The 26,660-nt window shown below is 40.0% G+C and overlaps 2 protein-coding genes across 2 annotated transcripts; one reads left to right on the top strand and one right to left on the bottom strand.

Annotated features, from left to right (window-relative positions):
• Window positions 1–47: 47 nt before the first annotated feature.
• cax2 (cation/H+ exchanger protein 2) lies at window positions 48–14,070 on the bottom strand. The gene is made up of 20 exons (XM_020657448.3): window positions 13,910–14,070; window positions 11,425–11,586; window positions 10,696–10,802; window positions 10,491–10,599; window positions 9,216–9,332; window positions 9,062–9,123; window positions 7,882–8,034; window positions 6,808–6,999; window positions 6,613–6,712; window positions 6,390–6,531; window positions 5,799–5,982; window positions 5,453–5,552; window positions 3,293–3,426; window positions 3,173–3,204; window positions 2,980–3,092; window positions 2,744–2,889; window positions 2,563–2,657; window positions 2,063–2,141; window positions 1,854–1,962; window positions 48–625 (listed from the first exon to the last, which is right to left on the bottom strand). The coding sequence occupies exons 1-20, from the start codon at window positions 13,980–13,982 to the stop codon at window positions 552–554; spliced, it is 2,283 nt and encodes a 760-aa protein (XP_020513104.2). The 5' UTR covers window positions 13,983–14,070; the 3' UTR covers window positions 48–551.
• A 3,958-nt stretch (window positions 14,071–18,028) lies between these two features.
• On the top strand, window positions 18,029–24,864 carry LOC136179677 (zona pellucida sperm-binding protein 4-like). Its single transcript, XM_065956658.1, has 10 exons — window positions 18,029–18,109; window positions 20,717–21,205; window positions 21,824–21,998; window positions 22,357–22,541; window positions 22,633–22,730; window positions 22,823–22,983; window positions 23,070–23,262; window positions 24,280–24,427; window positions 24,504–24,579; window positions 24,682–24,864. Exons 1-10 carry the CDS (start codon window positions 18,029–18,031, stop codon window positions 24,771–24,773), a joined length of 1,698 nt encoding a protein of 565 aa, XP_065812730.1. The 3' UTR covers window positions 24,774–24,864.
• Window positions 24,865–26,660: the final 1,796 nt, after the last annotated feature.

The raw sequence follows: 26,660 nt of genomic DNA, 5'->3' as shown, positions 1-26,660 counted from the left end.
TTTTGTAATTCCTGTCTGTCCAAACAATAAAAACACAGACAGCCCCGTTTTTTTTTTAAACTGTTATATATTGTTTTTATTTTCACAGCACAGCCAGCATGCCACTTGTCCAAACTCTAGATGCTGTAAGGTTTCATTTAATTTAAAATAATGTTATTTGTCTCATGTACTATTTTCACATTTTAGGAGTTACTTAAAAGTATAAAAAAATAGTTATTACAACTTGAACAAAAATACGATTTAGAGTAGAACTGTTAAATCATTACATCCATTTCTGTGTAAAAATACTGCTTTGCTTTCTTTGACCACGCGTTACAAACTAGACAATCTGAAGTCACAGTTAGACACATCATCTTTAGGAGTGAAATATTTGTGCAGTCAAGACGAGTACCTAATAGTAACTAATATTGCAATTTTAAGTGTGCAAAAAGTATATTTTAGCAAACAGCTTAAGAGAATAAAACTCCATAAAGGCCTTTCACTTCCTCTTCAGATACAAATGTCTCCGTTTCCACATGAATGTCCTGCAGACTTCCTAAAGTGTCCTGCAGTCAGCAGCCTGCTGGAGACGGAGCATAGAAGTACAGAGCCAGAAGAATAAAGTAGTTGATCACCAGAGCCGTACCTGATACAAGATGAGGAATAACACATGAGGCTTTTCAAAAACATTAAACATATACACATAAAAATGTCCTTCACTTCTTCAGCCAGCCTTCATTTAAAAATCATCATGAAGTTTGGATCCACTTTAAAAGCATCCAACAAGAGCAGTTCGTTAAAGGGATACTTCACCGCCCTCATTTTCCCCTGAGATGAGAAATCTTTGTCTTTCTGAGTCTGAAAAGGAGCTTCCAGTGATGCAAAATGACGATTTTTGTGTCACTGGAAGCTGTTGTGGTTAGCAGGGTGAAACTACAACTCTAGTTCCTCATATTTTCGACTGAAGCTACAGACCAATCACAGATCAGTGGGTGGGAACTCACTCCCAGAATAGAAACTTAACGTCCGCCATATTGCTTGGAAGCTAAGCTAACAGACTCTATGGAGAAAGCTGATAATGGAGAAAAAATATAAATATAGCAGCCGAGAAACAAAACCAGCCCGTCGGCAGCAACCGTCTCGCGGCTATATTGCTCAGCAGCCGAGACATAAGGCCTGCCTGTCGGCGGCGGTGAGGACGAGGAGCCCGGGCCGGCTCGAGCTGGGGTGGACTGGTAGAGTCGGTGCTCTCACTGTTTGTATATGGACACAGACATAGAGTCTGTTTTCTGACAGGAATTTCCAAGATCTATTCTGGAAGAAATCTCTGAATCAGTTGTGTAAACGGTCTCATGTGTTGAAGTAAATATGTCTGTAAATAGAGGACCTTAGTGGGAGTGGCCTGCAGTGCTGTGCATTCTGGGATTTGGTGTCTTTCATCCACATGAGCCAAAAAGACACTTTCTGCCTTTTCTTGGTCAAGAAGGCACCAACTTCAAAATGTATTTCACATTTCTACATATATGACCCAACGTCAATACAGATTCATGTTTCAGCGGGTGAAGTATCCCTTTAACTTGAAGCTCTTTTTTGTAGGAAAAGGAGCGGCAAACTTAGACGCTTTTTTCCCCGAGTTCAGTTCTGACTTTTGGAGTCCCTTTACTCTTCTGACTGATGTTGGTCAGAAGAGTATGAACTAAGTAGACCTACAAAGCAGTTAACTACAATATTAACATCATCTTATAACATCTTCATTTGCTGAATATTTGCCTTCTAAGCTTCCAGCGACATGAATTATAAATTCACCGCTCTTTTGCCGTTAAGTCGAAAATCTTTCCACTTAAAATGAAATATTAAAAAAAACACATTCTCACCCTGAAAGTAATCACACTTGCCGTCCATGAATATGTAGTTGACGAGAATCACGCTGAAGATGCTGGCCCACAGGTGGAGGTCGCTGAATAACAGCACGAAGCCCACATCCTATTCCAAACAAAGAATAGTGTTTAATAACAGAAGTTGTGAATCAGTGAATACTTATTATTTTCAGAATGATTGAGAAAAGTAAAGAAGGAGGTCTCACATAAAAGGAGTTAAATAAGACCAGAATTGGAATCTGGAGCATGCAGACCTGGACTGCAATACAGATCCCCACCTCCAAGCTGAAACATGACAAATCATTTAGAAACAGAGAGCCCCTCATCAATTCTACAATTCTACAATTCTACTTAGCAGACGCTTTTATCCAAAGCGACATACATCAGAGAGTAAGTACAACACAAGCAAGGATCTAGAAAAAAGGGAACAATGTCAGTAAGAGCAAATGATCAGCTTTGAGTCTGATTGGACACACAGGTGCTGACAGGAAGTGACCAGAGGCAAAGCACAACATTGAGGGCAGTTCTTGAGAGCTCTAATCAGTATAGAAACCATCTTATAAGTCGTCGTTATCAAACAAAAACCATCGTCATTACCATCATCATCATCATCAATAATATGGAGACCATCATCATTAAGTTAGTAGGTATTCATGAAATAACCTTTTCCAATAACTCCAATAACCTTTTGTAAATAAAGACTTACCTCAGACTGATGTTGTTTTGGAGGGCAAACTGGATCCCATTCACTATCTCTGGGATTTCAGGAACCATAGCCAGGACTGTCACTCCAATGAAATACTGCAGCGAAATCGGACAAAACGTTAACACTCTAGGAGGAGACTTTCAAATTAAAATCTTCCCTGAGCGACCTCAGATGACCTGACCTGAGAGATGTTGGGCTGGTTGAGTATGGGCTGGATGTGCTCTGTGACCAGATCAGCACACACTGATGTGAGCACAGTGGCCATGATGAGGATGACCATGGACCTCCATCGTGACCAGTGGACCACTGCTCCATGGTGGCTGGTCTCTGCACACAAAAACAAAAACAAAAACAAATTATTTTTTCAGAAAAAGCCTTGGACAAGGTCAAACTCTGTGTGAGTTTTAGACTTCCTACCTTGTCTTTCTCCAACTCGAATGTTATAAATGTGGGAGTGCGTCTTCAGGGTGAAAATCAGACCGATGATGTAGGCTATTGGTAAGAGGGCAGACACTGTGTACACCAGCGGCCTGACAAGAAAGAAAAAAAATAATAACTTAAGACATCACAGTGGATATATGAATAACAGAATATTGAAATCATTACTTACTGGACATGGTTGTGAAACAATGTGCCGTTGTTCTGTTGACAAAAGAAAATTCACACAATACATTACACAGTGTTCTGTGAATTAAATGATGTTTGTTTCAATGTGGCTTATGTTGCTGACCAGGTCGTAGTGACAGTTGTGGCAGATGAATGGGCCGCTGCTGTTGCTTGTGCCGTTTCCTCCGGATGAGTTCGTGCAGGCATCACACACCAGATTGCCGTACGCCTTAGAGAACAGCGTCGGAGCAAACACACCTGCCGGTTGACAGTCAGGAGGAGGATTCGTTATGTGTATCGGTGAATTGAGAATTTTCTAGACAATCACATCATTTTTTTTTTTTCAAGACAATTACTTTTGAATTCCTCATGAAATAAAAATGTCGAGCTAGCTTCTTAGTTATGGAACAGTAATGTTGTTAATGCAATGCAATGAAAGTTTGCATGTGATTTACTTTATTTTTGGGCTTTCTTCTTTATGCCTTTATTTTAAAATCATCATCATCATCAACCTTTATTTAAGTTCTCGTAGAGATCATTGAGGGCGACCCTCATTTACAATGATGCCGAGAAAACATACATAAATGATAAACAACGAGAAATGAGATAGAGCTACTACAGAAAATAAAATCAATAAAAGAGCAACAAGAACAACAAAATATATACACTGAAATAATTTAAAAGCTTTGAAATTACTACAGTGATAAGTCAGTAAATTAAATTAAATTAAATTAAATTAAATTAATTTTAGAGGTAGGACAGTAGATAGACTCAGAAATCAGGAAGAGAGAGAGAGTGGGGAATGACGTAAGAAAGGAGGTCTGATTCGAACCTGGGCTGCCCACTTGGAGGACTACAGCCTCCATACACTAGGGGGCGTGCAAACTATCGGCTAGGCTTCTGGCGCCCCCATGTGCTTTACTTTAAACAGTACAGAACAGAACGTCCCCGCTTAGGTAATGTGCAGTGTGTTGAATTTATTGGCGGTTGCAGCAAGGAACCAGGGACTCAAAAATGGCACTATGGCCAAAGTTGAACATATCACTGAGCATTTACATTGGGACTATTTTAGCAGAATAAGAATCTTTTCCTAAGAGCTGGGAAGTTTTATAAACACAAAATGTCCACAGATTAATGATTCTGTATTAAGTGAAAATACAATATGAGTTAAATGAGTTTGGCAAATGTCTGTTTAAATGCAGTGAAGGTCAAATCCTTTTTAGCACCAATGGTGATATTTGTAGTTGCAAGTTCCCACTCAGACTTATTAGGGGCTCAACTGAGTGACCTAGCCATATCCTAACTCATGAATACATGCATAGTCTTCCTGTTTTTAAATAAAGTCTATATGTAATTACAAACTCTTAAAACAGCCTGTTAATATTTCTGATGTTGACTGTAGATTTGTTTTTATTTGCTTTTTTAATACCTACAATGATCTTTAAAGTCTTTATATGTGATTTTTCACACTTAAATATAATAGAAATCAAGTATATCCTCTGAAAATAACTCTGTGAGTCATGACTGTCTACAATGGGTGTAACACCCGAGTCCCACTGTCTGTGATGTTTTCAGAGTTTTCAGAGTCCTATCTTCACTTTGTTTACATCGCCCGGACGGCCGGCTGACTCCTCCCCTCACGTATAAAAGTTGTTTAATTGAGGGACTAGAGAAAAGAAGAATAACATACTGTACTCACTGCTTAACTGTGTTTCTAGATCACGCTCATTTCAGGTAAATTTACATGCAGTGTGAAGATACCAGCATAATAAAGATCACTAGCATTAGCATGCTAACACAACAATGCTGCGCGAGTTGTTTTGGTTTCATGCTGGTGCTCAAGGGCGACATCTGCTGGATCAAAACATCACATATAAAGCCTTTAACTTTCTTAGTAGCAAGTGGTTTAAGTGTTTTTTGTACAAATGAATAACATTCAAGTTGTAGTACACTGGTTGATTATAGACTATAAGGGTATGTATGTTAGGGCTAGGGGAGCAGGCTACAGAATGTTCAAATATCATTTCACTAATATTCTCATAATGTTTTTTTGGTTAGCTACAATGCACCAGCCTGGCATTCAACTCAGACACAACTATGAAAATGTACTCAAACGCTTAGCTATAAAATAAGTAAAAAGATCTCTTGTTAAGTTTTGACCAATAAAGTCATGAGCTGTTTCCTAATGTTAATGTATTCAAATGTGTTTGTTGCGTCTTACAATAAAAAAATGTAAATCTGGGAAATGTCATACAGAAAAAATGTGTATCTAAAAAAAACTTGCCTCCCACAGAGATGAAAAGTAAAGCAGAGCTCACTCCTGTAGATCGACTGTTGAATGTTTGCTCACTGTGTCTCAGCCCGCCGATGATCATGCAGATACCCTGAGGAGAACACAAAACAAAGAGCCTCTTTCTTGTTGTGCTGAATAGGTGTTGTGTATTATTGTCTCCACAGTAGTCCAACTGATTCAATTATCTCATTGAAATCCTTATCAGTTGCAAACATTGAAATAATATAATTTGATGGGGGAACAAACAAACTTCCAAATTTAAGAAGGCATGGTTTAGTTCATTGTTTAAAACTCTGTTGAAAGCTGTAGATTTTGAAATAAATGCAGTTTGGCTCACGGGGATGAAGAGGATGCATCCGAGCAGCGTGCCAGTCAGCGCCGCTTTCACTACCTCCTGCAGACATGGGTTTCCCGCCCGGTGACCTCTGAGCAGGGCTGTGATGTAAAAAGTCAGCTCTGTGATGGAGCCGAAGCTCGCGTTCACCACGGCACCCACAGCGAAGTTGCTCTGTGCTGAGATACTGCAAGTGGCAACAATAGGTAAGAAAATAAGTGACTCCTTTCATTCATTTTTGCCACACTTTAAATTCTATTTTCTTTTATTAAATCTCTTTACAGAGCGAGTTTTAAAGTTTGGTTTGTGTTGATTTTAGCTCCCTCTGTGGGCAAAGTGGTATGTCCTAACTCTTTGATGATCTTGTCCTGTACATGTGTAACTAGTGTTATTTGACAAAAAATCTCACCCTGCTGTATTTTTACAGTCAACAGTATCACTCATCAAGAGTCTCTGCTGTGGAAATGTAAAAAGTCTGTTTTTGCAGCCTGCTGCTTCCGGCATTAAATATAAGTACATATAACAATTAGTCAATATTTATGCTGAATGTGTTTTTTTTTAGCTGATAAACATGAATACTAAAAAACAGCTCACCTGGCAATGCCCATTCCAATATAATAGGACAGAGGAATGATGGAGCAGATGGCTATGGCAAACTTGACTTCAGAGCTGGCGTACTGGTTTTCTCGGTCAATATATCCAATTACCATGGCAACTATTACTAAAGGGAGAAGGTCTGACACGGAGGTCAAAGATGGTAACAGCTTTGTATTACAGATAAAACAGAAACAGGACCACATGAAATATTAAAGGATACTGACAGCAAACACATTGATCCCATCAACAGTGAACTTGTAGTAGTACCAGTTTGCAGCATGGTAGCAGCACAGCAGAGCTCTGGTCTCGCAGCCTTGACGCTTGAGTTCAGATAAAAAACAAAAAATTACACCTGATTAAATGTCCTGCCTTTACGTGCTGTGGATGATGATGATTCCATCTCTCTCCCTCCTACCTTCCTCTGTGAGCATGTGGAGACCGAGACATCCTCGGGAGGCAAGAGGAGAATGACGCGGATGGTGCGAGCGTTCATCTTGGAAACAGGGATAGTGAAGACCAGGATCCAGGAGAGGAAGCAAGCCAGAGAGTGGACGACCACAAGGGGTGGATACCCAAGCAGCAGCCACGCGTATGTTGAGAAACGATGCTACACAACAAGAATACAACTTATTAAAATACATGGTTGATTTTTCACAAGGCAGACATTATTCAATAATATATAAAAAGGTGCACATCTCTTGTCTATAACCCTATTTGCACAGGCTAAGTATTTACAAGTAACAGCTGATCATTTCTAATAATTGCAGAGGATGTCTGTGTTTTAAAAGCTTTATATGTGATTTTTTGATCCAGCAGATGTCGCCCTTGAGCACCAGCATGGAACCAAATCAACTCGCGGTGCATTGTTGTGTTAGCATGCTAATGCTAGTGATCTTTATTATGCTCGTATCTTCACACTGCATGTAAATTTACCTGAAATGAGCGTGATCTAGAAACACAGTTAAGCAGTGAGTACAGTATGTTATTCTTCTTTTCTCTAGTCCCTCAATTAAACAACTTTTATACACGAGGGGAGGAGTCAGCCGGCCGTCCAGGCGATGTAAACAAACTGAAGATAGGACTCTGAGAACTCTGAAAACATCACAGACAGTGGGACTCGGGTGTTACACCCATTGTAGACAGTCATGACTCACAGAGTTATTTTCAGAGGATATACTTGATTTATATTATATTTAAGAGTGAAAAATTGCATATAAAGCCTTTAAAGCATTCTCACAAGAAAAATGTTAAGTGCACTATTTTTCCCTTTTGTATTGAAATTAAAAAGAAGAGCGCAGGGCTTTATTTATTGCCTCTGTCATGCAGTACCTTCAGGTTTTCATTCAGAAATGTCAGTAAATTAGAGTACAGTAAATAAGAGACCAGCAAACACTGAAGTTGGGAGATAATTCCCCCAAAAAACGGAGGTCCTGAGGTAAAACTAATCCGCTGCGAATAGGGTTTATATTTACATTTTTTTCTGTTTTACCCAGTAGGGAGTTTGCTGAGGCTGTCCTGAAAAGTCTGGGATTGGCATCTCTGTGGGTGAAGGTAGCAGAACTGGTGAGTTATCATCGGCCTCCTCTATGTTACACTCACAGTCAGGAGCCTGCTCGCAACATCTCCTCAATGTATTTCCAATCTGGACAGAATAAGAGTAGATAACGTCATCGATTAATCAATGATCAAAATAGTTTAACTACACAAAAAATAAAACTCAATGAAAGCAAACAGTAAAAGACAGACCCAAGGAAATTATGTGTAACAGTTTGTTTAAGATAATTGTGTCAATGCTGCAATGCTCCCAATCAGGTTTCCAAAACTGAATTAGGTCAGCTGATCGACGTCTTCCCTCAGGGGTGCAAAGGTTAAGAAGTTCAGGATTGTAAACTGTTCCAGATATATTTTAATGATGTGTCATAGGGGGTATAAAATCATGTGACTCAAGGGACACTGGTGAAGGAGGGTAAAAAGAAATCATGTGACTCAAGGGACACTGGTGAAGGAGGGTAAAAAGAAATCATGTGATTCAAGGGACACTGGTGAAGGAGGGTAAAAAAATAAATCATGTGATTCAAGGGACACTGGTGAAGAAAGAAAAAAAAATCCACTTTTCTAGACGGAAGTAAAAACACAAATTAAACTGTTTTCAGTAGATTGTCAAGATCAGAGTTATACCAAAAAACTATTTGAACCCTTAGTTGATTACCAACACAGCATAACAGCCTGTCAGAATTTGCACAACACAATGAAAATCTGGGGTTTGGTATGACAGGAGATAGCTGTGTATCATCATACTTATAATAAAGAAATCAGTTTTTATTTACAAGTGTTATACACAAATTAAAGTGGGTCTAAAACTAAACCTTGAGGAACACCATGACATTTTCAGAATAGGAAGTAGGACGGCACGAGATGAGAAAATTGGTTACGTGTGATTACAAGCGAAAATATAGAAATGAGAATTTCCTAAATTTGCTCGACTTTATTCTCACCGATGTATTGTGCTATCAGATTGTAGAATGTGATTGTTTTAGCCAATCTCAGCTTTTTTGACCTCAAGGAAGATATTGAGGGACAACTAAGAAACTAACGGATATGCTGTGATTGTGTATCCTCCCCTTTAGTATAAAAAAAGGAAGAGACGATAGGAGGATCCCAAACAGTACCTCGTGGATGGACTTGCCAAATGGCCACAGGAAGTAGCAGGACAACTTCAAGCAAAGCCTGCCTGAAGAGGGTCAGAAAAAAACAAACAAATGAGACTATATCTGATTAATAATACACATTATCATAGATCTCGGGGGTGACTGGCTGACTTACCATAGGGTAGGCCAATGACAGTGATGAACATCAGCATGCTGACCAGGAAGTACGCCAGAGAGACCCACCAACCGAAGAGAAACAAATATGCTATATTTCCACATGTGATGAGATGACCTGACACAAAGAGGACCGACAGAAACTTGAATACAAAAGGGACTAGTTTTACAACAGGAACAATTTGATTCAGTGTCATTTATTGATATATGTATTTAGATTTTATATGTATTTATTTACATGTTAATTACAGGTCAGATATCATTATATATATATATAGTTGGGCCATTTATTTTTCTTACTCTTAAGGAGACTCATCAGGTTTATATCTGAAATGTGATCTATTCATGCCGTGATTATGCCAACACAGTATTTCTGATTAAGGGGGAAACATCAAATCAAACTTGTTAAAGGCTTTATATGTGATTTTTTTTGATCCAGCAGATGTCGCCCTTGAGCACCAGCATGAAACCAAAACAACTCGCGCTGCATTGTTCAGCTCACACTGTACGACTGAATCGTTTACGACGCCCGACCAGACCTTGAGATTGACGTGCTCACACTGTACGAGCCGATTGTCGGGCACGGCCGGAGAGCTCACACTGTACGAGTGAAATCGTGACGGAGCGTTGACAATTGTTAATAAAGTTTCATTTGAAAAAAACAAAGGACGACGGTTGGTGAAAGAAGAAGGAAGTGGAAGTTGTTGTAGGATATAGAAAAGTTGATACAATCGTAGATATATGGAGACAAGTTTCAGAAAAGTGCTGCACCGATGATCTGTACCGGGTTGCGTCCTGCCGCTGGTTGCCATGACTACAGTCCTCCCTTGTCTCTCGTGATTATATTGTAGTCACACACAACTTCTGCCGGACCCTTTCACGACGTAATCGTCAAGATTTTAAATTCTAAATATTAAACATGTTTGAAATAAATCGGGGCGTCCCCGACGATCGCCGGGCAGATCGGGGACGTTAAGATTGGATCTTTGGACCGCTCACACTACGAGATAATCTGAACAGATAATCGGGTCCGAGCAGCCTCGAGTCGGGAGAGACCCTGAGATTGTCAGGAAGGAAGAATCAGAGCTCAAATCGGCCCGATGATCCTGCAGAGTGAGCCAGACTTAAGTCTCTACAGAGAATACCAACTAAAAGAGCTTCCTGCTAAACAGCACTGCTTTATTATACAGTTAAGTGTAGGACTGTAACAGCTTGATTACGTTATAAAGAACAACACCACACCTTACACACTACATGAGAACTATCAAAACTGTACCTGTATGTGGTTTAATGACTTTCAATTCAGAGTAGAGCTCTTTCACCACCTCTGACCTGTCTTCAAATGGACGCTCGGTCACATGGCTTTTCCATTTTCTGAAACCAAACTTAACACATAAGACACAAAGTTTGAGGTGTTAACAGGCCTGCTGTGATCATCTTTTGATTTGTTTAAGTTTAAAATTTGCCTTCAGACTTCTTACCCTGTAGTTGTTAACCAGTTTGTTTGCTTCCACTTCGTTCTCTGCGCTGATGATTCTCTTGCTTTGGATCTCCACCCAACCGTCATCACAGGTATGGTGGATCGGACCTTAAAACATCCAGGAGCAGCATAACACATAAGTGTTTCACAGAGATCACAACTGCTTTTCATATAATAATCTAAATTAGTAACACTTTATATTAAGGTGCTTATAATAAGCATTTATAACAGGTAATAAGTCACTTACAAGTCACTTATAAGACCTTATTAGATTCTTATTAACACAAATAACACTATAGAAATGTTAATATAGGCATAATTAACACATTTATTATGTCTTATTAGATACTTATAGGCTCTTATTTAAAACTTATTAACACTTTATATACCGTCATAAACATTAATAAGATGCTTATTAACATTAATAAGACTTCATGAGTGTTAATTAAACTAAAAATTAATGTAAAAGATATTAATTAACACAAAGAAACTTGTTTATAGACCACTTATCAACATTCATAAGATGTTTATTAACATTGGTAAGACTTTATTAGGTTCATATTAATTACTTATAAAGATTAATAAATACTTTATTATGCACTTATTAAGAGTTAATAAAGCTCCTCTGCAGGTACTGGATTATAAGTGAGTTATTACCTGTTATTAATGCTTATTACAAGCAGCTTAATATAAAGTGTTACCTCTAAATTAGTTGGTACACAGTACTCACATGAATGTGCTGAACTGCATTTAGTTGTGCACAGGGCAGGACATACGGAGTGATGTTGAAATGAAGGAAAAGTGTCTGCTGGATTAAGCTGACCGCCACATAGTCCCTCATGGCTTGGTTCACGATTGTGACCTGCCCGGGGATCATGCTGCCATGGAGGATCTGCAACAACAAGCAAAAAAATGATTTTTTTAAACTTATTACTCATCTACTTATCACTCCACTGTTCATCTCCTTACACTGGCTCCCGGTTACTGCTCGCATCAAATTTAAAACTCTGCTGCTCGCTTACAAAACAGCGACAAAAACGTCTCCTCCTTACTTTAACTCTCTCATCCAGATCTACACTCCCTCCCCCCACTACGCTCTGCCAATGAAAGGCGTCTGATCCAACCTTCACAACAGGGTCCTAAGTCTCTGACTAGACTCTTCTCCTCTGTCGCCCCCCGGTGGTGGAATGAACTTCCAAACTCCATGTGATCTGCAGAGTCCCTCTGCACCTTTAAGAAAAAGCTAAAGACCCAGCTCTTTCATGAATACCTACTAACTTAATGATGATGGTCTCCATATTATTGATGATGATGATGGTAATGACGATGGTTTTTGTTTGATAACGACGACTTAGATGGTTAGAAGATGGTTTCTATACTGATTAGAGCTCTCAAGAACTGCCCTCAATGTTGTGCTTTGTCTCTGGTCACTTCCTGTCAGCACCTGTGTGTCCAATCAGACTCAAAGCTGATCGTTTGCTCTTACTCACATTGTTCCCTTTTTTCTAGATCCTTGCTGGTGTTGTAGTTACTCTCTGATGTACGTTGCTTGTGAATTGTAGATTATTAAATAAAAGCAGTTTAAAATGCAGTCAAGGGTAAATGATTGCCATTATTAGTGACGTGCAAATTATGTCAGTCTAACACCCAAAGATTATTCATTAAACACTGCAAAAGAAATTGTCTCTTACATCTTAGAAGCTGTGACCAGCATACGTTTGAGGTTTTTGTGTGAAGGACGATCAAAACAATAAAAGTGGTCATCAAGGTCGTCCCTAACAAGAGTCTTTGTCTTGAGAAGAGTGTCCACGTGTCGTGCACCAACTCTACCCTAGTCTGTGTCAGCTATACCCAGAGTCTGCACTGCACTTCTTCTTTACTACACTGTACTGCTCAGACTCGCCCACAGCATTCACAATACTGTAGTACAAGATCCAAGCAAGAAGCTCCTTCAACTTTTCACAGCTACTTAAGGAAGTAACTACAAGCAGTTTTGTGTAGATGCGTGTGTGTTTGTGTAAATGTTGTGAGACACATATAAGTGAATTGAAAGTCAAATTTCACCTTTAGAGGCAGTAAGCGTTTCTGTCTATCTATTATTATTAGATTACTGCCTCAGAGACAGACAGCTGCAGGGAAGTCAGAAGCATGACAGTCATTAAGTAAGGAGGAGATTGTGTGCTGGAGGTTATTCATTTATTTCCAGGAGTTTTTCTCTCACAAGATACAGGATTTGTTTTATGAATAAATACAAAAAAGAAATCACTGGCAACACGGAACAAACTTGACTTCCTCTTTTGTTCTAAACAGGATGTCCACACACTTAAGGTGTCTCGGGCTTGTTTCCTCTTTTAGTTTTGCTCACTGAAAATTTGACAAAAATAAAAAAATACATTTATTCTGCAAACTTGAGATTTAGATAGGCTATGTCGCTGCCAGGAAATTACCACCAATTATTCAATTCATTGACAAAAGTTAATCAAGTAGCCAACTATGATAAGTGAATACGTATTTAAAAGCGAGAATGTCAGCGGCTCAATCTGGTTCGATTTGAGGATCTGAAGCTTACTTTTTATTTTTTTCAAATGAATGTTTCTATTTAATAAAATAACCAAACAGACTGCTCAATAATACAATCAAAACAGTTGATAGTCTATATTGGTATAGAATAATAATAGAATAGAATAGAATAGAATGACTTTATTGATCCCAAACTGGGAAATTGTGGCGTTACAGCAGCAGGTTATCCAAACACACAATATGAGCAACAAACACAATATTAGCAAATCTAAACACAATATAATATTAAATACAAAGTAAATAAGCATTAAAAATATAAAAACTAAGAATGAGAATATATACAACCAGGATTTAACTAAGCAAACAATATACGATTTTCCAATATCAACATGAACACTTTTAACACGAATTGGGTGCTGACCAGACAGGCAGGCTACACACCAGACACACACACACACACACACACACACACACACACACACACACACACACACACACACACACACACACACACACACACACACACACACACACACACACACACACACACACACACACACAGGGGGCGTAAAGCCGTTGTATGAATACGACATGCACGTCTCCTCACTGTTCATAAGGACCACAGGTTTAATATGGAGAAGATATTGTTATTGTAGGCACAGTTACTGTGATACAAATAAAGTTGTTGACGTTACCACAGGATTGTGTGTGTTCAGTCGGCCTCCTCCTGCGGCTTGATTCCGAGCTGTGCGGAGATGAAATAGACATTTTAAATAAAACAACAAAACACCTCCCCGTTCAGTCTAATGTCAGCCGGTCGTCTGACCAGATTACAGCCACAGTGAACAGACGCTGCTGTCGCTCTCTGGCAGAAAGGCGTACTGCTTTACGGCGATTTAGAGCGTGTAGAATTGTGGGAAATGTAGGCAAAGGGTAGAGTTGCTATAAGTGAAAACTACAGAGTGACTAGGGTCAACCGACTTGCAACGGCCTAAACGACTTACATTAGGAGCAAAGAAACAATATTAATTAAAATGCAAAAGTAGGCTACATGCAAAAAAATAAACGCGGTAGGTAGAGACAGTCACAGTGGAGTGAATTTATTATCAGATGATAATCCCCACTGGAGCAGAGTGCCTTCAGGGGACTGATGTCCCACTGTATGATGTGCAAAAATCTAACTTTATTACATGTACAAAAAGCCACACATCTTTGAGAAATAGTGTTATTTAAAAAATATATATATATTTATTCGCACACATATAAGAATACATCAAAATAGGATTAACAAAAACATAAAAGGTGTGTCAGGAGAGGTCAAGAAGCCAACAGGCTTATACAGGGAACCTCACCTCTTAAGAGACAAATAAATCAACTAAGCAAATCCAATTACACAATTTCAAAACAAAATTAAATATAAACACATATACAGTAACCTATACACGTATTCATACACTCACACTTAGACACATACATACAATAGAAAGACTGAGAATGTTAACCCTCTATCAGTTAAATGAAACAGGCATTGATCTATTAAAAAGGGAGTGAAATGAGTGAGTGTTGGATGGGCCAATAGCTCTGCAAAGTTAGCTCCCCCCTCCCACAGGCCTGTGCACTCAATGTTGAAGACTGGATTTGCAGTTTGTCTAGTTGTTTTTTTTAGATAGGCTATAGGCTATATATTTCTTTATGGAGCATCACTGTAGTGCATTTGATGTTAAAACAGTTCTTTTGGCTTATCACAGCACTTTTTGTTTATTTGCAGCTTGCTCCATTTGTTTTTGACACTTGCATCTGCTTTTGAATTAAGTCGTTTTCAAAATTTTGATGCATGTTTTTTCAAATATTAGTAATTTCAGCTGTTGCAGGTCAGTAGCTCTTGTCAGCCACAGTAAAAAACACTTTTTAATCGAAGGTAAAGCCCAAGTTTTTCCCCCTTTTCCACAGAAACTGTTCTCCATGAGCCTGCAGGATGTGGATTCAGGATTAGATTTGTATTTAGTTTTTTATATTTATAGGGCTTTTTATGCCTTTTTTCATGACAGAACATTGGATAAAGTCAAACAATGGGGAGAGAACAACATCAGGGAACAACAGGCAGGATATGCAACACAGGTCGCACCCGGGCACACACTGTTGAGGACTTCAGTGTCAACACACCAAATTCTAGGCTACCGGCGCCCCAAGGATGAGATTTTTTAATAGAAAACACTATTTACACATATACGGGACAAGATCAGCATATTTATTCATAGGGGTTATAACCGCTCCCAAAGTTTCTTCATCATCTGGTACAGCTAAGCCCTGCACGCTCCAACTGATGTTTGACCAATATTTATTATTTTCCTTTTGTCAGCAAACACAGTGAAATGCTAAAATGAAGTAAATAAAGACACAAGCATTTATGAGCACAGATGACTATACAAAAACAAAATGTCCGTTACAAATAAAAATACAATTACATACCGTGTGCGCCTTCTAACCGGAAATGTTTAGGCTTTGCAGTCTTTTAGTGTCTCCTTCATCTGTGTCCTACCGTTGGTGCTAGCTTCTGGCACATGGGCGGTTCTAGGCAGGGGCCAACAGCGGCCCCTGTAACAATGAGCTTGGTCCCCCCTGTGGCCACCCCTCCAAAAGGAAGAGCCCCCCCCTAGTATTTGACTCAACAACCGGACTCACAAATCTAGTATTAAATTCTGTTACTGAAACAAATATAAATCATGGTATTTCATTTTCATTCAGTCTATTTTTCACCTGGTTTAATGTTCCCCTCTGACAAAACAACTGGGCCCAGTTTGGCCCCTTCAGTAAAAGTGGTGTAGAACCGCCACTGTTCTGGCAGCACGTTTTATTGCTTCAATTTAACATGCTGAACACTCAGCGTAATACACAATTAGACCAGTAGGTGTCAGTAACAGAGCATAGAACATTTCAAAATAAAACATTTTCTCTGTAATTACAACAAAATCCTGTTCAAAGAAATATAATTTTCTGTGACAGCTACAGGGGTGCCAAATCAACACAGACTGAAAGTTCTTCAAGTGAGCTCTAAAGTTGAGTTACGCTTAAAAACCATTGATTGTTTTTATGACTAAAACTCCTTTAAACAGAAGAAATATCTACTTTCAACCCTACTATCATTTCCTTCATATATAATAATAATAATCTTTAATAGATGTTAACATGAACGTTACATCCCAGTACGCCTGTAAATAAAAATATGTAAACAATAGTCTCTGTATTTAGGTTAGTATATTGTCTTTCCATTTACAGTTGAGGAAGAAATATAATGTTAAACATATCCCATGTTGTAATGGTAATTTTCCATTTTTTTTTCCTTTGCTCCATTTATTGTCATTAATACACAGGTAGGGGTGAAGTCTTACGCAGATGCAAACAATGATTTTCCAGCCGTTATTAAAGTTGAGTTGAAGGTTTATTGAAGTGACTTGATGGAGATATGAGAACAAAAAACATACCATTTCCAGTGAAGCGTAGCTAGTAGAATGAATGAATTGTAATTTGTCTGAGTGCTGGTCTGAAACATGAATGCTGGTCTGGTGAGAACTGTCTGTGCTCCCCCTACCCGTGCCTGGTGTGTGTGTGTGTGTGTGTGTGTGTGTGTGTGTGTGTGTGTGTGTGTGTGTGTGTGTGTGTGTGTGTGTGTGTGTGTGCTATACTGAGGAATCTGTAGAAATAAAAGACAACAATAATCAGACCACTGCTGAAGTGGAATTGGCTGGAATGGCCCATTACTTTAAATTAGTTTGAATACAATGTAAAATTATATAATGGCTGTATGATTTTAAGTAAACAACAATGTTATTCTGTATTTTACCTCACGTCATAAACTAATGATATTTAATCGAGTGAGATATAAATTAGAAAAACGTTTTTTTTTTATCTCAGTCAAAAACGTGTTTCATCTGTCTTGCACTTTACACGCCTGATTGTATTTAATACACTTACGTATATAGCAATAGTTGAAGATGTGAAAACAGGCAGATTTTCAGTGAGTGGATTATATTACTCATTACAATTACAAATTCAATGTACCTTAAATAGGTATCCTTTAAATTTGAGAATTTGTTAAGCCATGATAGTTATGGATGCAACACTGAGACTTTAAAAACACTGACTGGACAGCGTTTTATCTAAAATGTAGGCATCACCTGTATGTTCAGTTTTTGTTTGTGGTTTAAAGCAGACTTTGCCAAGACATTTTTACTGAAACCTTTCTGCTTGTTGCAGTTGCCAGTTCAATGGAGCTGGTAAACTTCCATAAAGTTTGGCATAAATTATCTTTAAAAAATAATTGGAGGTAGAGATCTATATAATCTGTCTTGTGATTTGGCCTACTTCTCAATGTCATAAAAATATTTGATCTCCAGAGCTAAAGACAAACTGCTTATGTAGCAAACTGGATAGGGCCTTGCACTAGCAAAATAAATATTTGACTAATAAATTATGGGGCCACTAGGACCTTTCTAAAGGTTTTTGTGACCTAATCAATTTCAATGTCAAACTGTTATCTAACTCAGTAACCTGAACACATGTTTCATCCTCATGTCCACCCGTACAACTGATCCTCTTGACTTGCCAAAGGGCAAATCAAAACTTCCACTTCAGTGGCGTGGGAAAAAAAACACATAATCGGAGGGTTTTTATTGGCTATTAAAACGATAGTCTGCTATGTTTGGTGGTGATTTGGCCTTAGAGGTGTCTTTTCCCACACCAAGCTTAGTTGCATATAAAGGTGGCAGCTTACATTGTATATTTGGGGACTGTAGATATCAAACTGCTGTCAAACCATGGCGAAGCTCTGGACTGAGACGTCTTTCATGATTCTAGCACTGCTAGGATGCTTAGCTGGGACAGAGGTAGAAGCTCAAGTGACACAACAAAAGCTGTGGAGTCTGCCACAGGATCCTCAATACCCTCAAAAGCCACAGGTCCAGCCTCCACCACCACAGGATCCTCAATACCCTCAAAAGCCACAGGTCCAGCCTCCACCACCACGGTATCCTCAATACCCTCAAATGCCACAATTCCAAGTGCCTCCTCCAAAGAAGGCTCCTCAATACCCTCAAACGCCACAGTTCCAAGTGCCTCAACAGCCTCAGGATCCTCAATACCCTCAAAAGCCACAGGTCCAGCCTCCACCACCACAGGATCCTCAATACCCTCAAACGCCACAGTTCCAGCCTCCACCACCACAGGATCCTCAATACCCTCAAACGCCACAGGTCCAGCCTCCACCACCACATGATCCTCAATACCCTCAAAAGCCACAGGTCCAGCCTCCACCACCACAGGATCCTCAATACCCTCAAAAGCCACAGGTCCAGCCTCCACCACCACAGGATCCTCAATACCCTCAAACGCCACAGTTCCAGCCTCCACCACCACAGGATCCTCAATACCCTCAAACGCCACAGGTCCAGCCTCCACCACCACATGATCCTCAATACCCTCAAACGCCACAGTTCCAAGTGCCTCAACGGCCTCAGGATCCTCAATACCCTCAAAAGCCACAGGTCCAGCCTCCACCACCACAGGATCCTCAATACCCTCAAACGCCACAGTTCCAAGTGCCTCAACGGCCTCAGGATCCTCAATACCCTCAAACGCCACAGTTCCAAGTGCCTCAACAGCCTCAGGATCCTCAATACCCTCAAAAGCCACAGGTCCAGCCTCCACCACCACAGGATCCTCAATACCCTCAAACGCCACAGTTCCAAGTGCCTCAACGGCCTCAGGATCCTCAATACCCTCAAACGCCACAGTTCCAAGTGCCTCAACAGCCTCAGGATCCTCAATACCCTCAAAAGCCACAGGTCCAGCCTCCACCACCACAGGATCCTCAATACCCTCAAAAGCCACAGGTCCAGCCTCCACCACCACATGATCCTCAATACCCTCAAAAGCCACAGGTCCAGCCTCCACCACCACATGATCCTCAATACCCTCAAAAGCCACAGGTCCATCCTCCACCACCACAGTATCCTCAATACCCTCAAATGCCACAATTCCAAGTTCCTCCTCCAAAGAAGGCTCCTCAATACCCTCAAACGCCACAGTTCCAAGTGCCTCAACAGCCTCAGGATCCTCAATACCATCAAAAGCCACAGGTCCAGCCTCCACCACCACAGGATCCTCAATACCCTCAAACGCCACAGTTCCAGCCTCCACCACCACAGGATCCTCAATACCCTCAAACGTCACAGGTCCAGCCTCCACCACCACATGATCCTCAATACCCTCAAAAGCCACAGGTCCAGCCTCCACCACCACAGGATCCTCAATACCCTCAAAAGCCACAGGTCCAGCCTCCACCACCACATGATCCTCAATACCCTCAAACGCCACAGTTCCAAGTGCCTCAACGGCCTCAGGCTCCTCAATACCCTCAAAAGCCACAGGTCCAGCCTCCACCACCACAGGATCCTCAATACCCTCAAACGCCACAGTTCCAAGTGCCTCAACGGCCTCAGGATCCTCAATACCCTCAAACGCCACAGTTCCAAGTGCCTCAACAGCCTCAGGATCCTCAATACCCTCAAAAGCCACAGGTCCAGCCTCCACCACCACAGGATCCTCAATACCCTCAAAAGCCACAGGTCCAGCCTCCACCACCACAGGATCCTCAATACCCTCAAAAGCCACAGGTCCAGCCTCCACCACCACATGATCCTCAATACCCTCAAAAGCCACAGGTCCAGCCTCCACCACCACAGGATCCTCAATACCCTCAAAAGCCACAGGTCCAGCCTCCACCACCACAATATCCTCAATACCCCCAAATGCCACAATTCCAAGTGCCTCCTCCAAAGAAGGCTCCTCACTACCCTCAAACGCCACAGTTCCAAGTGCCTCAACAGCCTCAGGATCCTCAATACCCTCAAAAGCCACAGGTCCAGCCTCCACCACCACAGGATCCTCAATACCCTCAAACGCCACAGTTCCAGCCTCCACCACCACAGGATCCTCAATACCCTCAAACGCCACAGGTCCAGCCTCCACCACCACATGATCCTCAATACCCTCAAAAGCCACAGGTCCAGCCTCCACCACCACAGGATCCTCAATACCCTCAAAAGCCACAGGTCCAGCCTCCACCACCACATGATCCTCAATACCCTCAAACGCCACAGTTCCAAGTGCCTCAGCGGCCTCAGGCTCCTCAATACCCTCAAAAGCCACAGGTCCAGCCTCCACCACCACAGGATCCTCAATACCCTCAAACGCCACAGTTCCAAGTGCCTCAACGGCCTCAGGATCCTCAATACCCTCAAAAGCCACAGTTCCAAGTGCCTCAACAGCCTCAGGATCCTCAATACCCTCAAAAGCCACAGGTCCAGCCTCCACCACCACAGGATCCTCAATACCCTCAAACGCCACAGTTCCAAGTGCCTCAACGGCCTCAGGATCCTCAATACCCTCAAACGCCACAGGTCCAAGTGCCTCAACAGCCTCAGGATCCTCAATACCCTCAAAAGCCACAGGTCCAGCCTCCACCACCACAGGATCCTCAATACCCTCAAAAGCCACAGGTCCAGCCTCCACCACCACAGGATCCTCAATACCCTCAAAAGCCACAGGTCCAGCCTCCACCACCACATGATCCTCAATACCCTCAAAAGCCACAGGTCCAGCCTCCACCACCACATGATCCTCAATACCCTCAAACGCCACAGGTCCAGCCTCCACCACCACATGATCCTCAATACCCTCAAAAGCCACAGGTCCAGCCTCCACCACCACAGGATCCTCAATACCCTCAAAAGCCACAGGTCCAGCCTCCACCACCACAGGATCCTCAATACCCTCAAAAGCCACAGGTCCAGCCTCCACCACCACATGATCCTCAATACCCTCAAAAGCCACAGGTCCAGCCTCGACCACCACAGGATCCTCAATACCCTCAAACGCCACAGTTCCAAGTGCCTCAACGGCCTCAGGCTCCTCAATACCCTCAAAAGCCACAGGTCCAGCCTCCACCACCACAGGATCCTCAATACCCTCAAAAGCCACAGGTCCAGCCTCGACCACCACAGGATCCTCAATACCCTCAAATGCCACAATTCCAAGTGCCTCCTCAATACCCTCAAATGCCACAGTTCCAAGTGCCTCAACATCCTCAGGCTCCTCAATACCCTCAAAAGCCACAGGTCCAGCCTCCACCACCACATGATCCTCAACACCCTCAAATGCCACAATTCCAAATGCCTCCTCCAAAGAAGGCTCCTCAATACCCTCAAACGCCACAGTTCCAAATGCCTCCTCCAAAGAAGTTTACTCAATACCCTCAAATGCCACAATTCCAAGTGCCTCCTCCAAAGAAGTTTCCTCAATACCCTCAAATGCCACAGTTCCAAGTGCCTCCTCCAAAGAAGTTTCCTCAATACCCTCATTTCCCAAGTTATCCTCAATATCCTGAAGGGAAAAGGGTAAGTCCTAGAACATATTCTATTTATGAGCCCCCTGAAAATCCATCTCAACCATCTCAACCACAACTACCACATAACCCACAGGAGCCATCTCAACCGCAGCAACCACATCAACCATCTCAACCGCAGCAACCACATCAACCACATCAACCGCAGCAACCATATCAACCGCAGCCACAATATAAACCTACATCTCTACAGGCACGTTTTGAGACGTGTGAGGTTGCAGAGAGCCAGAAAGTGCCATGTGGAAATCCTTATATCTCTGCTGCTGCATGTGAAGCCATCAGCTGCTGCTTTGATGGTCGACAGTGCCATTTTGGAAAAGCAGGTAGGTTTGGAAATAAAAGTCTTGACGAATATAAAGTGGACTCTAGTCAATTTTTCAACATTTTCAATGCCCTTTTTTAAGACAAAAAAAAAATTCAATTGAGCTCTAGATTCCCATTATTTGGTAAGTAAAGAAAGTTGGAATGCAATGATGCTAAACTATAATAAAAAATATCGGTCTATTTGGATTTTTATTGAAAGTCCTTTAGCATGTGGATGTTAGCATACAGGTAATTTAACATAACCAATTACAGTTTACCCTGAAATACTAGATTTAATTACTTTAGCCTTGTTCCATTTACTTTTGGTCAATTATGTCTAATATTCTAACCTATGATTTCCTGTTTTTATGACAACAGTGACTGTCCAGTGTACCAAGGATGCCCAGTTCATTGTAGTGGTGGCGAGAGATGCCACTCTGCCCAATATCGATCTTGAGTCAATTTCACTGTTGGGAGAAGGTCAAGGCTGTACACATGTTGGCTCTAACTCTGGCTTTGCCATCTACCAATTTCCTGTCACTGCATGTGGCTCTGTTGTTATGGTAACACCGTCATTTTCCTGACTTTTTGACCTTTATAAAGTAACTTTGGAGTTCATTATCCCAACTGTAATTTTTTTTTCACATTTTGTAGGAGGAGCCTGGGGTCATAATCTATGAGAACAGGATGTCTTCCTCATTTGAAGTTGGAGTTGGGCCTCTGGGGGCCATTACCAGAGACAGCAGCTATGAGTACATGAAACGTTTTTTTTTTAAACTTCTCTTGAGTCAAACAATCAAACAATGTTATGACCAAAAAACATAATGCCAGTTGTCCTTTTCAGGTTGCTCTTCCAGTGTAGGTACACTGCCACTTCTGTGGAAACTCTGGTTGTTCAACTATTACCATTAGATAATCCTTTTCTATCAGTTGCGGCTTTTGGACCTATCAGAGTACACTTGAGGTTGGCAAATGGACAATGCAACTCAAAGGGTTGTTATGAAGGTATGTATGTCTCAGCCTGCTCGTGTTATTTGTCAATAATTTCACAATGTTGGCTGTCATACTAACTGGTACTCCTGCTGTCACAGCGGATGTGGCCTACAGCTCTTACTATACAGAGGCAGACTATCCTGTGACTACAGTACTGAGGAACTTTGTGTACGCGGAGGTTCAACTTCTTGAAAAAACGGATCCTAACCTTTTCCTGACTCTTGGACGCTGTTGGACAACCACAAGCCCCAACCCCCACAGTCTGCCCCAATGGGACATTCTGATAGATGGGTACGAAACATTTAACATTGTCCTTTTCATCACAGTGGGTTACATAATTGTAAGAGTTTGCACATCTTTATTGGTCTCATATTATCACTAATCAGTCTGGAAAGTAGTGCTATAAAAATACTGGCTTTAAATGCCCAGCCACTACCATCGGACTGTGCCATCCTAACCATCACCCAGCGCCTAGCCACCACCATCAGACTGTGTCGTACCATAAACCATGGCCATCGTCATTCATGCACAGCCTGCTCCGACCTCCACCTCAGCAGCAAGGGAGTGTGGACAACCGCAACGCGAGGAATACAAAGGAGAACTCCTGCCTGGATATTATCCCATATGCTCTTTTGTAAGGGTCTCAAGATAGCAGTTATTATGAATTGGTGCTATACAAATAATGATTGATTGATTGATTGAAATTGATATGATTTTTGACGTAAGATTTTGGTTTCAAACATTGTTAAAAAACTACAAATAAGGAACCTGCAAACAAGCAGACAGATAAAATTCTGTTTTGCGCTTGTTTGTTTTTTGACAAGTATAGTGCTAAAGAAATTCTCAAACACTACGTTAAATTTGATTAACACTTCCGAAAAAGGAGTTGGACGAAGTGAAAACTTAAAAAATCCTTCCCCTTATCCATTATCTAATAACTATTCAGTAAGCTACTTTATTATATTTATTAACAAATAGGCTACATTAATTTATTTCCTTAAACTTCTTCTTCTTCTTACATTTATTTGTCAAAGAAAATATAGATTCATTATATAAAAATATCAATTCATAGCTTATATATTTATCTTTTTACAATTGAAAAGTTGCATTTTATGTGGTAAAACCAGTGAAAAGTAGAGAAGGTGGAGTGATATATGACCAAGAAACTACTTGGTTCTGTTTAATACAAAGAAATTGACTTAAAACTTTACATAGTACATCACCAGCATACATCAGGAAGACTTTTGAACCTTCTTATCCATTGTTATATTATTGTCATTGCCTTAACTTTTCTTTATCTCAATCCAGTTGTCCAAACAGGGATGATCGCTACTTGTCATCACTGGTTCCAGTTGGTCCCTCCTCAGGTCTTGATTTCCCAAGTCACTACAGGCGTTTCATTTTCAAAATGTTTACCTTTGTGAACAAAGAGTCAATGGAACAACTGAGGGAACAGGTATATGATTATAAATCCTAACATAAGAAATTGATGCATAAATATTAGATTGGCCAACACCATTTCTCTTGTATAGGTGTTCCTTCACTGCAGTACAGCGGTTTGCTCTGCCATATCGGGACACTCCTGCGAACCGTCATGCTACAGGAAAAGTAAGTGGCTATTTTCTTATCTGCAGAATTCAGAAGAAACATGAATAAATGGGTACATTGATGCATACATCTGACCATGTTTGTATGACTGTCTGTCTGTAGAAAGAGATGTCGAGGCTGTGGAGCAGAAGACAGACGAGCCAAAGGTTGTGGTCTCTGTTGGACCTGTGATCATTGTCCGTGATAAGCAGTAAAAAGCAAAATGAAAAGAACCTTTTGTAAAAGAAATTAAAAGCAATAATGAACATATTTTCAGTCAATTGTGGTATATAAATATAAGTTGTAATTTGCCTTAAAAGACTAGTTCTTAAGTTGGGTCATTGGTCCACAAATTATTGTAGTCAAGTTTTCTTCACAATTGAAAATATATACAGTATATAATACAAATGTCCTCCATGAATTGAGTTTTGACACTCTGTCTGCAATAAGTAATTTTACCTGATACCGTTTTAAGCTTTATTAAGTGGTGAAGTCGTATATGATTAAATTTGAATGAAAGTTTTTATTACCCTCTTAAGGAGGGAAAAAACATAAAAAAACATTTCTGAGTTCAATTAATTTATGCAAAATAGCACAACTAAATACAGCTTCAAAAATTATGATAGTTAAATCAACTCGTGTCTGACACAGTCTCAGAAAAAAATGTTGGTACAATGGCATTTTTATTTTCTGAAAATCTATGTATTAATATTAGTATCAGTATTTGATTGGAATTAACTGGAGTGAGTTGAACTGTGAAGAAATACTTTATCTTTGATATACAGGGTTATTAACACTGCGTAAACTGTGTTTGATAACATTGAAAAGGATACCGTTTTTTAAAGCCAAAGGAGAAACAAAAAACTGTTTTACATGCATTTGATTAAATTGCATTTTTTACTTAACTGTGATCATAATGATGTGTCCGAAACAATAAAAGATGAAAAAAAAAAAGAAGAATCATTTATTTTATTGTTTGAATATTCACTGTATGCAAATTGCAAGGGTCGGTTTGACCAGATTTTTTTACCTTGCACGAGAAGACAATACTTAGAATGTAATTTCTTAACGCAATAATGATGCCATCTCCCCTTGGTATAAGCACAGTATGTGTCAAAAAACACAAAGTGTAGGCTAGTAATACAAAGTTTAATATTAGTCAGAACATATAGGACATTCATTACATTTTGATCTTGTACAGTGGTAGAGATCTGTCAAGAGCATTGAAAGATACAACTGTTTTAGTTGAAAAAGGAAAAACAAGTATTTATAAGAAGACTTGTTTTGAGGTTTTGTAACGGAAAAAAATCACGTCTGAGCTGTTTGTAATTGAAACCTCGAAAATGCATATTCACAAGCTAATCATATTAAGATTTGTTATAATATTAGTCTATGAAGTAACTATTTACACTCTGTTGGGTACATGTCATGGAATACAAGTGCAGTAAGGTAATAGTTAGTATACATAACTTCCAGCTCTAGTTATGACCTGCTCTGACTATTAGAATGTATATGTATTGTTTTGAAAAAATTGAAAAGTGCTATATAAATAAAGATATAATTATTATGTAATGTTGTTTATCTTAATTTTCCCAAACATTCAACTGATGCGTGATAAGACTGTCTTATATCTTACAATACAAAAAATAGCTAAGAATAGTCAGACAAGCAGTTCAACGATTGGTAAAATGTTTTTAAAATCTCTGCTAAGATTGTAATTTTTACTTTATGTTATGTATTAACAGATTTGTTGTTTTAATATTATTATCTTAGTCGCAAGTTAATTATAAAGTTGTCTCAAGATGGCAAAGCTTGTTTCCTCTGAGCAAAGTATTACTTGATCACATTATCTTTAAAAAATAGTGCTGATAAATTTTCACCAGAAAACAACTTGTGTGTAATGGATCATATTATTATATAAAAGTTAAAAATGAACGACCAGTTTATTTGACAAAATAATATTTCTGCATTTAATATTGCAAAAATTATGATTTGCTTTGTTCCCAAGTTGGTGGTATTTTCTTGGTAACAGTGAAATGTCATGGGTCTTTTTGAATTGTGTCAAATTATTACAGTTGATTTATTTAGGTAAAACTATCAAT

The sequence above is a fragment of the Labrus bergylta genome, chromosome 7 (genome assembly GCF_963930695.1).
Source record: "Labrus bergylta chromosome 7, fLabBer1.1, whole genome shotgun sequence".
Taxonomy (NCBI): domain Eukaryota; kingdom Metazoa; phylum Chordata; class Actinopteri; order Labriformes; family Labridae; genus Labrus; species Labrus bergylta.
Note: the sequence above shows the minus strand (reverse complement) of the source record. Positions and strands in the feature narration are given on the sequence as shown.

Bases quoted from the DNA above. Each gene is read 5' to 3' on its own strand.
- cax2 (XM_020657448.3), bottom strand. From the start codon at position 13,982: ATGTCTATTTCATCTCCGCACAGCTCGGAATCAAGCCGCAGGAGGAGG. The intron at 10,600-10,695 runs GTAAGAAGTCTG...TTATGTGTTAAG, and splicing joins AACTGGTTAACAACTACAGG to TTTGGTTTCAGAAAATGGAA. The intron at 2,142-2,562 runs GTAAGTCTTTAT...GTCATGTTTCAG, and splicing joins CAAAACAACATCAGTCTGAG to CTTGGAGGTGGGGATCTGTA.
- LOC136179677 (XM_065956658.1), top strand. From the start codon at position 18,029: ATGGCGAAGCTCTGGACTGAGACGTCTTTCATGATTCTAGCACTGCTA. The intron at 22,731-22,822 runs GTACATGAAACG...TGTCCTTTTCAG, and splicing joins ACCAGAGACAGCAGCTATGA to GTTGCTCTTCCAGTGTAGGT. The intron at 24,580-24,681 runs GTAAGTGGCTAT...GTCTGTCTGTAG, and splicing joins ACCGTCATGCTACAGGAAAA to AAAGAGATGTCGAGGCTGTG.